General features: G+C 40.8%; 1 protein-coding gene across 2 annotated transcripts in view; it reads right to left on the minus strand.

Annotated features, from left to right (window-relative positions):
* The window catches only part of LOC136423058 (neuroligin-4, X-linked-like), a 48,857-nt gene extending 35,871 nt beyond the window's left edge, over nucleotides 1-12,986 (minus strand). The window contains exon 1 of one of the 2 annotated variants that reach the window (XM_066411058.1): nucleotides 11,450-12,986. In XM_066411058.1, coding sequence (XP_066267155.1) covers nucleotides 11,450-11,885 — 436 coding nt within the window. In that variant the 5' untranslated portion in view covers nucleotides 11,886-12,986. The remainder of the gene's footprint in view (nucleotides 1-11,449) is intronic. The other variant, XM_066411059.1, reaches the window with a different exon arrangement.
* Nucleotides 12,987-16,127: the final 3,141 nt, after the last annotated feature.

Here is a 16,127-nt window from a genome sequence, read left to right on the forward strand (position 1 = left end):
ACATCCACGCGCACACAAACACAAACACACACACACACACAAACACACACACACACGCGCGCGCGCGCCCACACACACGCACACGCACAAACACACATTCACATGCACAAACACACATGCATACGGGTTTGTAGAACATATCAATTATCAATAGATATCAATTATTCAAATCGGTTCCTAGTTTTCATAATGAATATAAAGTGCAATAATTATTCTTTATTGATCGGGTATCATACTTTTGACATAAGTAAGTTAAGTAAAGAAGACCATTACCATATATGGATTACATAGATGTGTACGTTATTTGCATAATTGATTAAGAAAGATCTTAAGAAATATTTTACGGAAGATATTTGAACTCTTGTATTGTTTGGACGTGAGAGATCTCTGTATCAATCGTCAATCATCTTCTCATTTCTCTATCCTCGTTTCGAGGGTCGGGACGGGTCGGGTCGGGACGAGACGGGACGGGACGAGACGGGTCGGGACGGGTCGAGACGAGACGGGTCGGGACGAGACGGGTCGGGACGGGTCGGGACGAGACAGGTCGGGACGGGTCGAGACGAGACGGGTCGGGACGAGACGGGTCGGGACGAGACGGGTCGGGACGAGACAGGTCAGGTCCGGACGGGTGGCTTCTAGTACCAGCTTACTTCATCCTGCCATACGCAAACACCGTTCTTCAAATTAACAGGCTATAGATAAGGAAAGTCCTTCTGCCAATTGGTATATCCCAAGATGCACGCTCCTCATCAATAAGAGAAGCATTATTGGCTTATTTATGTCCTGCCGTTTGCTGCCATGTTAAGCTGGGTAGTGGTCAGTGGCGGATTTTACCGGCGCCAGCCTGTGGCGATATCCCTTATTACACACCTGCCATAAACATGTATGAGTGGATTTATTTCACGGCCTTCTAATACTCCATCCATATTAGCATCCCCGGGATGGTCGTAGAGAGGATAAAGCCCGCGTTTCCCTGCCGGGACGTGAGGGCTGCGCAGAATTAACGGAACATCGCACGGAAACTTGCCGCGGTCACAAAAGCGGAGAAATAAATGGTGATGTGTCTGAACAACACACTCCCTCCTGAGTACTTGAGACATATTGCAAGTCCCAGCTGGGCTCAGGTATATGTTTAGGATTGTAAGCGCTGTCTTGGGAATCGAATTATTTCCTGTACGTACCAACATGACGATGTATATATTAGCCTTTGTCTGGAGATGTAGGGTATAACCACACATATGTCCCGCGGACTACACATCTGAAACTGAACATCTAATATACTCAAACATTTCCTTTATTCAAAGTTACAAGTTTGCCTTCAAGTCTTTCACTAGTAGTTATGCTGTTATGAATCTACTAATAGAAATATCGCTGTGTAAAATCAAATTTAGTTGTACATAAGCAAGAATCTTAGGCTAAACGGCATTGCGAAAGGGTTCCAAACCATTTTTAGACCCGCTCTTCTCACATATGATCTTTTTGCCCATATGAAATATCGTCATATCTTTCTTTGATAACATACCGACAGCTCTTATTGTCTAGCTGGAACATTTAAAAAATGTTATTGCATTAGAAATGACATATTTGAAAGCATTTCCAAATCAAAACGGATAAAGTCTACCTACGTTTTCTGGGACGAAGTTAAGATTAGACTGTCAGTACGTTTCTGGTGTTGCGGGCAGCTTCTATTCCATAAGCATTACAACCATGTTAAAATTCAAACAGACTGTCGGAATTTGTAAAACAGGGAACAATATATGTTTTTTGCCGACGGTATTTGTTTATAGATGACATATCAGGCACGCTACGTGCGCACTTAAAAGTCACCTAAAAAGAACAGAACTAGGCACAATATGATATAAGTCCAATTTATAGTTTATTTCGCATGAACCATATCAGTTTATTAACGGGCAAATCTTTCAGAGATAGTAACTTTAAACGCAAACTGTACATATATCACCATTAAGTTAACCAATTTTAGATAAGAATCTGTCTGTTTTCTTAAAGTTCTTGTCCAGCTGCCAATCGCTGTCTATATACTCTTGGAAAATGCTGCTCAGTATTTAATCCCTTTCTATCTATTTTCTTACTCTAGTTTAACCCTTATCTGATCGATATATTTTTGCGACTGATCAGACTGTATATGGCCCGAACGGACCCCACTTTGATTGCTCAGAAATATCTTTTTATATTTCACTCCAGACTTTAGGTATGGATTAGAATATATTCATGGATTCATCTGGGGTTGCCCCTGGGCCACTTGACCAAAATGTTGCATACACCTTCAAATGCCTGGGCATATGCTCACAGGACTATTTTGACACTTTGGGCATACACCACTTCGATTCAAAATGATTTATTGTGGTATTTTTTGGCTACTTTGGATCCCAATTAAATATTTTGGACTCCTTTATTCTGGTATCAAAAGCAATTGATCTGTAATTTGACATGGTGACGCATATGCCCACAGGCCTTTAGTCGCGTCATGCATTAACTACCTTTTGGAGCCATTAAAAAACAAAACATATACTAGTAGTTTGGGCTTCTATGCCCTGGTGCTAAAACCAAATGACCTGAGATATGGTAGGGAACTCCTATGAGATATGCGTACAGGACTTCACACCTCTGGCATAAACTACTTCAGAATGATTTATTTTGTTGTGTTTTTCTATTTCAAGACAAATAATGTACATTTCAAATTACAATGTCACTACATTGAAGCCAAGTGATTTGGGATTCTGTATGTGGCTCCCTCGGACATATGTTTCCAGGCCCTCATGTTAGATAAACAGCTTTTTTTTTCAAAATTTTTCTTACCAGGAATATCTATTTTCGAAGAGTCTGTTTGTACATGTTGAATAGGGAATAGTTTGTACCAGGGCGATCTGCAATTGGCCCGTGTTTGGGCTGTAGTCACTTTGTACTGGTCAATTCTGCATCGGGGTGCCACTGGAAGAGTCTATCCTTGAATGGGGGGGAATAAATTTTGAAAATTCAATTTTGGACTGGGAGGATTATGGAAAAATCCCTTTTGGAGCGGAAATGTTTTTGGAATGGTCTATTCTGCATCCGGGTGCCTCTGAAGAGTCCATTGTTGCATAGGGATTATTTAGGAACGCTCTATTTCGGACTGGAATGACTTTGTAAAAAACTTTGCCCAGAAGTTGTTTTGGAACAGTCCATATTGCTTGGGGCGGAAAAGAAAGGATATTTGCTGTACTTGTTCGCGAATATTGCATTTCTAGATTGGTGGATCTTTTTGTGATACATGTACAGTTTCATTAATCTATGAAGCAAGTTTTGGTGTACATTGATGCTCATTATCATAATCTAAGCAGAAAATAAGGAGAATCCACAATTTGCTCTACAAAATCTGATTAGACTTTACTATACTTTTCCTTTTATTCAGTCGTGTTAGCATTTGTGACGACTGATATTAAAAAAAACACAATAATGATAACACGTAGGTCAGAAAATGAATATGAACAGAATATTCAAGTGCCTAATTATCATTATCGATATCACAAGAGTCTGACCTCTTTGTTAACTGTTGTCTTGGTAGAAATAAATTTTTCTAAAAACTTTATCACAGGTGAGAGAACAAACCTTTTAAACGACACTCTGGCTTTAGAATGATGCTGGCTACAAGATGCGAGTTGTAAGGTTACGGTAGATTGCACGCAATTTCCTCTGTATCTCGTAAAACTGAGCGGAAGGCTGATAAATCTAGATAGGTTTGAAAACGCAACTGTGTCATAAAATTCTTGTTTAGATTCTGTCGGAGGTTGTACACAACCCTTTGATGGCAACGCCTTTTCCCAACAGGAGTAAGCGTAGGCACGGCTTGGTCGATGTCTTCATTTCATCACTTTGATGTCATCACCTCCGGGCGTCTGTTTGATAAACGACAGAACACTTTATTTCAGATCGTACATGCCTCCTGGTTGGTACCGTTAAATTGCTGGACCTGTGTAATGAAACGGCGCAGCTATTCGAAGCTGATACTAGATAATTAAGGGCATGAATAGCTCGAAGCAACACCTATCCAATGTAATTACATACACCTACATCGGCGCTTTTGCCGCTGCCAAATATTGGGTGACGAAAAAGTAATGGACACGGGTGTGTGTAAATAGCACAGCGCTAATCTTTCTTAATTCTTGATGGCTCTGAAATGACAGGTTGTTTAAGAACACACGGTTTGCTTGATTATCATTAGCTGCAAACGTGCCCGTTTGAATGGTGTATCTTACTTTCCGTATTTCTACACAGACACATAGGCATAATACCGCGACAGTAAGTATCAAGTAACAGATGAGTTATATATAAATAGTAAGACATGTGTGGCGCCTGAGAGGCGATGTTAGAGCTGACTGAGTCAGCGGGCTAACATTGAACAGTAAAACACATGCAGGCGGTTGGGGCCTGGACAGAGTGCAATACTTCTTATACTTTGTATCATGAGTTCGGTTATATTTAGTGTTATTTTTGCGCCACCTATTAGGATTGTCCTATGGGTCATGGTCATAGCATTATCACATATTCCTTTATTTCTTCACACCAAATAGCCTAACCAATCTCATTTTTTTGTTTGAACCTTTTTTTTATTCATGTTAGCTCAAGTCGGCACGCAGGCCGCTTTTCATTGAGGTCATGAGGAAAGAGGTAAGGGTCAGATACAATATAACAGAGATACACATTCATTTGAGTTCTAATAACTCTTTCAACATATATCATTACATATTTATGATACAACAATATACAATTGCTACAACTTACAACATATAGTAGGGCGCAAGCTGGTTCATAGTCCGTGTCCGTTCGTTTTGTTCATTTCCGTTATTTCAAAAGTCTCTTAAAGGAAGTCAGATTCGGAGCCGTACGTGTGTCTGGCGGTAGGCTGTTCCAGACATTTGGTCCGCGGTAGGCTACCGATCTTCTTAAGATCTCTTGCTTGGGTTTGAGGACAACCAGCCGACTGCTTGTGCTTTGTCTGGTTGTCTGGGTACTTTGGTCTCTCCAGTACACAAACATCTGGCGCATGTAGGGTGGCAGTTTGTTGTTTAGGGCTTTGTAGATTTGTACGGCATTGTAGTACTGGTGTGTTGCTTTAATGTCTTTCCAGCTCAACCGAGAGAGCACTTTGGTTGATGGTGTCCTGTGTATATGTTGGGCCTTTAGTATCAGTTTTCCAGCCCGATTCTGCATACTTTGAATTTTCTGCCATAACAATTGTGGTCGTCAGTCTACTTGTTTCTTCCAAACGGATACGGCCAAATACTGATACACAGAAATATACCAATGAAAAAAGACTTGATGTGCATAATTCTCCAGCGCGGTGAAATGTCATTGCTATAAAGAAAGCATGGCCCAATATGGTGCAGTTATGTAGGCTGAAAACCATCGACGTATAACGGATACAAAAAGGGGTCAATCGTCAGGCTGACCTCAAGTCGATCGACCCAACTTCAAGATGGGGAAGTGAGAGAGGGCCGCCATTCCAGCAGGGAGTCTATATGTGCGCCCTCAGCCGCTTCTCCACACTTCTTTTTAATTTTATTTGCGGAATCAGTCAGACAAAGGTTCCGCCAGACAAATCTAATATGGCGCCTGCACTTCGTGCTGCATTATGGGGATTAGACTGGTGCTTGTCATCGTGAGTTACCTAGAATAATATAATCATGAAATAGATAATAAAATTCAAAACAAATTTGGCTACAGAGGACCTGGCTAAAACTATGCACCACAGACTTAACTGGAGTAGAAACGTCGTGGAAGATCCATCGCTGAGGAGATGATTAATAACAACAACAATGATGATGATGAAAATAGATAAGGATTCAAGGAAAGTTTCCTGTGTTCTAGATGCATACAAGTATATGACTGCACTGTTTGTACATAGTTGACATTTGGGATTTTCCTAAGATCTGTCAACACTCATCCATATGCCGTACCAGACTGATTGATTTAATACTTGGGGTACAGGCGCACCCAAAAAGTGTTTCATGTCTCGGTATTCAAGCCAAATAACTTGGAATTTAGGACAAAGTATGCTTAGACCATCATCTATATGTTTTGCTGTCGATTTTGATATTTTTGATACTTTAAAAGTGCATTTGAGCCGCAGTGCCGTGCCGTTTAAGTCAGATCACCTGAAATTTGGCTTGAGGGTAGGTTGAAAAGATGTGGCTAGATTATCCTCTCAATTCTGTGATTGATTTCCTCTAAAATGATTTTGTATACTTTCAGTTACATATGTCATGTGTTTGAGAGTCCTATAATAGAATACAGCTGATTTATTAACTGTCCTCATTTATTATGCAAATCAGACATTGATTTGCAGAATTGGCATACGATTATGTAAATCATCACTTAAGCTATCTACACACCAAAAATTATGATGATCCGTCATCCCCTTCTTGCGTAATTCTCTTTCAAAGTTTGAGTCAAAATCAGCTCCTGCAGCTCCCAAAAAGCCGCTAAGGGGTGTAAATCTACAGGGCATATTTTCCTAACAAAGAGCTATCCACCACTTAAAAATCATGACTATAGCATGTTCAGAAGACGAGATTTGAAAAGTGAAAGTTCCACTGCAGTACTATAGATAGTCGTTAGGGGGCCCAAAATCCAATCATTACAAGGTCTCCCACAGACCTACCTACCTACAAAATATGAAGACAATACATCCAGGCATTCTTGAGTTATCGTCCCATGGACTTTCACATTCCTGTACAATTCCCAGAATTCTTGCAATCTGCACACGATATAGTAAAAATTTGGCTCGCTCCTGAGACGTCGCCAAAAACTCTCTTTTTTCAAATAGACATTCTTGAGTACTTGATTTGTTGCTACACAACGATATGAGACGTGACATGTTGTGATAGTGTATAGCCGAATTTCCAGCCTCAGCCGTACAACCCCGTACAGTAGAGGTGCTTTTTGTAACTTATCTCGGGACAACATTCCCGGTCACTACAGCCGCAGTTTTTCAACGGTCAGCTCTATTTTGCTGCAGGATTTTTCAAGCGCGCGTAAACCCCACCCGTCCCTAGAGTTTTCTTGATGTTCATGTAGACTAAATTGTGTGTCCTTGGTTTTTAACGAGCTGTGCCAATCTGGATGTAGGTATCGTTCAAATGGGACAAGAACTGTATCTCCCTTCAAATAACGAACTTAGATGTTCAAAACTGTGATCACTAGGAATTCTCTTGACGTTTATGTAGACGACACAATTACATTTACCAGACGGTGTCAAATTGTATGCCTTACAAAGTTATTGAACCTGCATCAATTTGTATTTTGAGAATTTTTGTCGTCATAAGATAATCTGTTAATGAACTCCCAGCAAAACGATGCTTTTTGTTATAAAAAAGGGATTCTCAAGTAGCGTGCTTCTTAAATGTCAAAAACACCTCAATTAAAACTCATGTCGTACCTTGATCCCATCATAATGTACAAATGCCCAATCTAATTGTCTAATTAGTCTTACGTTTAAGCCGCTTGGATCTGTTGACAATATTTTCAAAATTCTGCAAAATTACAGTCGTTCTTGACCTCATTGCTAGACAAAAGTTTTAAGAATGATTTTCAGCAACTAAGCTATTGAGCCCGTTTAAATCCATTTCTCATCATATTTGAAAATACTACAAATTGCAATTTATGTCGACGCTTTAAAAGATTTAAAGAAATATAAACGTACTAAACTTAGATATTTCCTACTGTTTTTATCCTGCTGCCACATAAATGTCGGTTGCTATCTGACCACATGTACTGGGTTTGCCGTGCGTTTCATTCCTACAACTACAAACGGGTAAATGATTATTCATTCAATGATCTACTCACGTTTCTTGAATATTATCCTTAAATGTCACCCTTAATTCTAACAAATAAATGCTTAGATATCTTTTCGTCAAATTACCTTGGGATATGTTTGATTGAAAAATACAAGGCAGGCCTTTTGCCGATTTTTTCGTATCAACATGTCAACTCTAAATCTATAATTAACTGTAAGTAATAGAACCATTCACAATTAATCCCACTCAATCGCAGAGAGCGCATTTGGGCACTAGGCATTAACGACTGAACCCATATGCAGGCTTTAATGCTGTGTCAATGACAAAATACCCATATTTTAACTTATCGGCTTCTGATTCATGACACTTTAACAGTAAGGCAGCCTGAAATATTCTTTAACCCTCAGACAACTTGGATATTTCAATCTAAGAAAAACTAGCCTCTCCTAATCCTTTTTACGGAGACTTGCACAATACTGTGAAAATTGTAAGAGGAGCGTTAAAGTCTGTGTTGGGTCCGTTTGGACCCCAGCAAAATGTGCAGTTTTCAATACTTAGACTTCCCGGTTGTCCTCAAAATATTTTCTTGGAAGCATGGTTATTACATAGAACAATAGTACTAGTATGCATAAATTATTAAAATGAGCTGGACTTATTCACACCTAAACATGTCAAAATACTTGTCGGTATCCCTCTTAAATTGACGAAGCTCTGTATGTACTGTATCTGTTTCTGTATCTGTATCTGTATAGCCGGTATAACCGCCCTTCGGCGTAACACACCAGCTTCGCAGGCACGCGGCGCGAGATCAGCTGGTCATATTACACTGAACGGCCTGTCACACCTAACTTTTGCACATCTGACTGCAATCGTTCTCTGAAGCTATTTAGTGAAGGTGTTCCTAGAGCATCTGATGACAACGAGTTCCATTCTACTATGATTCTCGGGAAATACGAATTTTTGAACACATCAATCCTTGGTTGATAACTCTGGTACTTAAAGGCATGACTATTTCTTGTCCTTTTCTGGGCTGGTATTAGATAATTATCAGTCGGTACATCTACAAGTTTATTAGTCATTTTGTACATCATGCAAAGACTGGATATTTTTCTTCTGTCTTCAAGTGACTTTTTTCGTAGATCTGTTTTCATTTTAGTGACACTAGCACCCCTGTCATAGTTGTTCGTGCAGAACCTGGCAACTTGGTTCTGCACCCTCTCCAGTTTATCCTTGTCTTTCTTTGGTTGTACAATGGTTATCGAAAAATGTAAAAAAAACGATATTACTGAGCAAAACATAATGTGGTGCTTTTGGACCACATTTTTATTGCAAAAAATGTTGAGGTGTTAGAAGGTTAAGGAGTGAGAACATGGGGTAATAAAAAGAATATGTCAAAATGTAACTAAACAGTTGTCGTTTTATCTGAATTGAAGTCATATAACCGATAGAGTTTGAAAGTTTCAGTGCCTTGGTGATATCATTTGGAGGCAATGATAGCGTTTGGGACCGGCTGCTCACTTTACCGTATGCCTGGAAGAGATTATTCTAACAATAGAACTTGTAACAGAAAACGCCATCGGTGATTTGTTTTTGTTTACGATGATTAACAACTAGTGCATCTTCTGATCTACTTTACTCTTGTTACACTAGGGAGATAATGTTCCTCACTGAGTTATCACACGTTCAGGATAACTACGAGTCACTGTAGTCCCTTAGTGTCAATCAAACAACTAAAGCACCTGTCCGCATCAGTGTCTTAGCTGGCCCTGAAGAGTAAACACCTAATAGTGGAAGTGGAAAACGGTATTTCTTCTAGGTATATCCGGAATCGGAGGGACATACTGATAGATGTATTTAAACGTTCCAAACTGTTATTGTGCAATGAGTCTACCTGTCTACTAGAATAACCATGTTGATCCCACTGATCACTCATTACCGCGTATCTATAAAGCCGGATAGATTCCACTATCAGTTAAGATTTCGTCCTTACAGGAAAGTGCTTTAGCCTTTATCTCTAAAAGTCCCCTGTAGGACCCATCAACGGTTGAATGATAAATCCTACAGCGGGGACCACACGTCCCCAGAGCAGGCTGATCCGCGTTTTGCTCCAGACGACAAAAAGCAGGTACACACCGTTCTTAGGACACTCTTGTCATCATACCTTAGGGCCATACTGATTTGATTATACGACTGACATCCTCTGGGCGCCCAAAACTGATGCGAGCGGGCGAAGAACTAAAAAAGTTGCCTTCATCATTATATTATAGTTTAGCGCAAAATATACTCATTTTGCAGTCTCTTTGTACCATTCACAGTATTTATCAGAATATTCACCCTGAGTTCCCAGCCAGGATCCATCATGGTAATGAGGCTTAACCATGGTTGTAATGCTTGGTCGCGAACTTTGAGGGGGGGGGGAGGCTATACCTACGATGATCAGGTCAGCGAGGCCTGATAAGAAAGATGCCTGGTGACTTGTGGGATGTCTAATTGTTAGTATTTAAACATGACCAATCTTCAATTATAGGCTACCCGATGTTGACGTATCCATGATCGTTTCTTCTGTTTTATCATCTCCGCAATGATAACTCGCAGCCTGGTTGTCTGTTTGAAGACCTTTTGTAGCCAAATCCATTTCTACGTTATTATTCGAGAGATATGAGGAGGTCAAGTGAATAGCAACACTTAGTACTTTACCAATGGCCATCTATTTTCGTTCCTGTTCAGTGGTCTCTGAAATTAGAAGTGCGCTAACTTAGTTAAGCGATTGCGACCTTATGTGCAATGTGTACATGACAGTGAATAAATGGATTAACTAACAACTTGTAAATCGTCATCTCGTTTTTAGCATTTAGGTCCCTGTCTAAAATACGCATCTCATATTGTTCGATCTCAGGAAAATCTACCATTCTGGTCATTTTTCTATATTTTTCTTATTGTTTGAAGGTCCGATACGATGCTTTCGTGTGATATGGCTTGGATTGAAATCCGGCACTAATATTTGATAATCTGCCTCTTCTCGATGCCGTCTAGGCTGGTCATAGTTACGAACTACCGGCTGGTCCCCTGTGACAAAACACTAATTGCCAATTACTGCCTCCATAGAAACCTGGTCTGACAATGTTCCTGCACCATGATCATTATTCGTGTACATTTGTTCATTAACAAGGCTCTACAGAAGCATTATTTCGTACAGCAAACCGTAGAATATGCATATCATGAATAAGAATAGGCAACACATTAAACCATCATCGACATAAATGTGCTTTCAGCAACGTTGATCTCCTGAAGATGTCTGCGGCTGCTGAGATATTTTATCAAGGTCTGGCAGGATAGTCATTTGATGTCATTTGAAAATGGACTGACTTGTGATAAGCTTAGAATATCAGCTGTAAAAGCGCAGATTTTACTGCTGCTGTGACCCATGGCGAGGTAAAACTGCTTCATCGCGGGGTTATTACATGGTAAGTGCGCTGTCACACTGACATGGGAATTTACCCTGGTACCTCCTTTAAGTGCAATAAGCACCTTTATCGCACTTAGTGTCCTTGCGCGTAAATTTATCAGCTCACCTCCGCGATGTAATATCGCACTATATCGCAGGGGAATATTAATGAGTGGAAGGTGGGGAGATATAATACTGGATTTCTTACCTTTATTTATGGGTCTATAGATGTTCAAGAACAGGCAGTCTTCGTTCAGGGTTTGAAGATATGGCTGCATTGATGCAACTTGTTGACGTGTCCATGAAGGGGTGGTCATAGTTGTTTTTCGTACTGCTTGCATGCACGCCGGTCCGAAGCTGGTGGCGTTTCGCGCACCAGTCCAATTCGGTGCTTGTAACTTCGCTTGCTTGAAGCGATACATTCCAGTCGGTGGTTCAGCATAGGGAATACCGAGGTATTTCTCCACAGGCACCAACTCCGTATCGCTATTGTCAAGGTTAACTAGAGTTCCGCGGAGCGTAGGAGAGTCTTCTCCTCCCCCAATCCTCACCACCGGCTCTCTGGTATGCACCATCGGGGCGGTACATACAATTGACAGGAGGACAACAAACGGGAGGCTCAATTTGTCTGGTAGGTGCGACATCGTCAGCTTTTCCCTCCCCACGACCTTACTTGAATCAATCTTGCTTCGGTTGTTGCTGGAAGGTTTTGGCGCTTGTTATTCACGGCACGGTGTCCGAGCACGTCGCCAGCGGCGCTACAATGGGGGCGGTGCACGCTTAATAAAGATTAGGCCGGTCTCTGTGCAAACTTGGCAAGGTTGTCCTGGAGTTCAGTCGATGTTGTGGGTACAAAGCTGGCCTTTCACCCCCAGCGATCCGCAGAGCGAAGAGCGGCGTCTCGGAGGCTGCACGGATCAATAGCTTTCTTTTCACAGGCGATTTTTTTAATGTCCACCTATGCTGCCATTCTAGCTCTCCATGTAGAGGTGATAACAGCCTCCATCGTAATGAAACGACGTTTGATGTTAATTAACAGTGCATCTCTTGATTAGATCGCTCAGCTGCCGTGTGTGGAGCCATGCATATCTCCCTCAGCCATCAAGGAATATCGTGCCAGGCTATTGAGCGCGTCTACCTCGCTACTTGTCGGTACCAGTCCGTAGTATGTCCATATCTTCCGGAAACAGAGATGGGAAGAGTTGAATGCAGGTAGATAGTGGTGCTATCTTCCCTGGACACACGGCCCTGTTAGAATGGGAGGGGAATTTGTGGGCAGTTCCGGCAACGTAAACCTATGGATGGTAAAGTCACAATGTCATCTGCTGGGTGTGTGCAAGCGGAACGCGTACCTAATACCGATAGATGACATGTACGGTAAACGATTGGGCTTACCGCACGCGTGTGCTGGCGTCAGCAATCACTTGTTTCAGCAGAAGACGAGTGCAAACGCGGCAAAACGGCGGAGATACCGGCGGTTCGGCCCAGCAGGACGTCAATAGCAATGAGTGAAGAATTCGGCGCACCGCTACTTTACATCGACAATATCCCCGCTGGTTAGCCACCAGCTGTTGAATGCACACGGAGAGCCTTGGCTCGCGACGGTGTACTGTGGTAGATTAGACTATGCCAATGGCAACCCGGACGAAAGCCCATTCCGCTTTACCTAAGGCATATCGCCGCCAAGTCTGGTCAGGTGGCCCTAATAACGTTCAATTAAGCATGCTATGCCTAACAGCTTTTCCTGTATCGGTGCTTTATATAGTCTCCATCACGTGAACGCGGCGAGCTGACATATCGATATGGTCTGGGACTGTGCCAATGAGAGAGCGTCCTCATGTCGAGGCCGATTTACTTTATGCTGATGAAACAGTCGATAACAGGAGGCTGAAAATACGTTAGATACAAAACTATGGGATCTTTGTCCTGTGGCGATTCATCTTAGAGAAGAACCTTAATTTGGGTACAAAATGATAATAATAAAATCAAGAAGCTCACGATCAGTCACAAAAATCTATTAAGATTTCTTATGATGAGGAATAAAGGGGAGGCTGACACTGCCGTGTAGTTACCATCCATAGGAATTGAAGAGATGTAGAGTCACAGCTACCTTCATCGCGGATCCTTGTGATGTATTTCTTATCCTCGACACTGTCAGATATTTGAATTCGACACTTTTTCGAAAATGAAATATTTTTGATTCCCTTCCCACTTGTTAGTGTAGATGTATTAACTGTGTAGAGACAATAGCAGTTCAGACGGAGTCAGGCACGCTCTCGAATCTGTGGTCGTAATGACGAACGGTAGCACGGAGGGGCCGCGAGGAGCTTCTAAGAACGAACCCTATCCTACCCAGATGTGGCAGTTTAGAACAGCTTGGTGGAGTCATCATGATATTTCTTAGATGCAACCTACTCCTGACAAGCTTGGGACCTAATCCATGGTTGCTCGAGCATTGATACCAGCTGTATTAATCCTTTAATCTGGCAGATCTTTCTTACAACGATGTTATTTATCGCGCTAAAAGATTCTCGCATAATATGTGGTAATTTGTCATCACAGAAGTGCCATCTTCACGGTTTACACTACTTAAACAATTCCTCGGTGACCCAAGAGATAATGGATGTTGTAATTGTGTTAAGTCAAAAGGCGTAGGGTTTATACGATAGCAATATCATAATCCCTGGAGGTGCTGAATGCATTATATTGTTCTGGTCTTCTGTTTGAAGCTGTTCATCAATGCCATCGGTAAATGGCACGCGCATGCCTCCGTCAGGTATAGTTATCGGCAGGGTTATTTCACATCATCATTATTTCAGGAGAGGAATATATGTTTTTACAGACAGGTTTGCGTCAACCAACTATTTCAAGCTCAGTTATTGCAATTCATATTGTATCATACGTTGACATTATGTAGGTATATCGGATGGGATGATTTCACCAAGTTGAAATAGACATGGAGGTATGAACTAGCAACCATGATATTCACGTAGGATGATTTCTTGTGAGGATTGTAATAACTAAGCTATGGCCATGGCCATCGACTGTGCGCGTGCATACATTCATGGGAGGGAGCATGTGTAGTGTGGTGTAGTGTAGTGTAGCTAAGTGTAGTGTAGCTAAGTGTAGTGTAGTGTAGTGTAGTGTAGCTAAGTGTAGTGTAGTGTAGTGTAGTGTAGTGTAGCTAAGTGTAGTGTAGTGTAGTGTAGTGTAGTGTAGTGTAGTGTAGTGTAGACGACATTGCCGTTGTTGTACAGGGAGTGGCAGATTGCTACGTGCGGCAGTTGGTGGCAAATGGGATGGGAGACAATGGTGCTCAGAGTCTGAGCTGGGCTGAGCTGTACCATTGCTAGATTGTTGTAATGATCGTCTGAAATTTATGTTTTCCCTTCCCGGATACCGCCTGGAGTAATGAAGCCTGAAATTAAGATGCCACTTCATTATTTGACATGTATAAACCATTCAAACACTCATGATCCATTGCGATGCTTTCCCATCACGACGGGATTAAAAAAAATCATAATCTTACTTTCACTGGTCCGACAGTGTGCTCTTCGTCTCACGTTTGTACTGAAACTGGATCAAAACGACTGAGTGGTTAGGCACTAGATCATGATAATGCTACCAACCTAAACATGGATTAACCCTCAAACTGACCCCAGGCGTATATCAACATGTGCCATTTAGACATTTCGAGTCGAAAACAAAATTCCTTCTATGAGTTTGTTTGTATATATGTCTTATAACTTTTCACAAGTTTTACCGAGATTGGTTCATTGTTGATTAAGTTATCCTAGAAAGTTTACGCATGGTCCAGTGGGGACAAAACTGACCCCAGCAAAATCTGCACTCATATTCCCTATTGTTTGATACTTGTCATCTAGTAACATGTATGATAAGGGTTATCATGGTCATAGTTACAAAATATAATTTTGTAGAAACGTGAAAAAAACAATTTTTTTAAAATGAACGTAAAGATTAATGACGTTGCGACGTATTATGACGTCATTTATGTGATTTTATTGACGAAAACCAACAAATTGGGTATTTCCATATAATTCAAAGGTACACGATAAAACTTGAATAGAAATTATGTATGATAAATCATAATATATCCAAAGACGTTATTTGTAGATGGCAACAGGAACGACGTCAAAATGACGTCATAAAAAATAAATTCATATCAAGTTACACTAGCAAAATCCGCCATCTTGGTTCCGCCATCTTGAATGATTTCAAATGCATTTTTTCATCATATAACCTAATAACACAATAAAAATGGACCAAAACGTTTATATTAAGATTGTTTCTGTTTGAATAAACATGGTAATGTTGAAATTTGAGGTTGAAATAGCCGGTTATAGCTAATCTAATTATATCGTGCGCCATCTTAGATTTTGACCGATGACGTAATCAAATATGCATAAATTATGAATATCAAATCATAAAAGTGATAGTGAATTAAATTGGTTGGTATTGATGTAAGAAAATAAGTGCAGTTTAATAAGACAGCCCTAGAATTACATTGTAAAATCCAAAATTAGCGACTTTTTCCAAATATGGCTCTAAGAAACCGGTTACCATAGTAACATGAAAACATTGATTAGATATTTCATTAAATTAAAATTGTTGCCAACGAAATTTTAGCAAAGGTGACCAAGTTTGGTTGTTCTAGCGTAAGCCATTCAGATGCTATATGACATCAAGTGTTGGCGCAGGCCTCAAAAGAGCCCGCTTGTCTGAATGGCGTAAGTTGCAAAAGACGATGTTCCCTATTTTTGCATAAATTATGATAATGAGCAGAAATTATTCACACCTAATCATGTCAAACTGTCCCTTATAGATTACTTAAAATATACATATATACAAACCACAAAAATAGTCAC

The sequence above is a fragment of the Branchiostoma lanceolatum genome, chromosome 17 (genome assembly GCF_035083965.1).
Source record: "Branchiostoma lanceolatum isolate klBraLanc5 chromosome 17, klBraLanc5.hap2, whole genome shotgun sequence".
Taxonomy (NCBI): domain Eukaryota; kingdom Metazoa; phylum Chordata; class Leptocardii; order Amphioxiformes; family Branchiostomatidae; genus Branchiostoma; species Branchiostoma lanceolatum.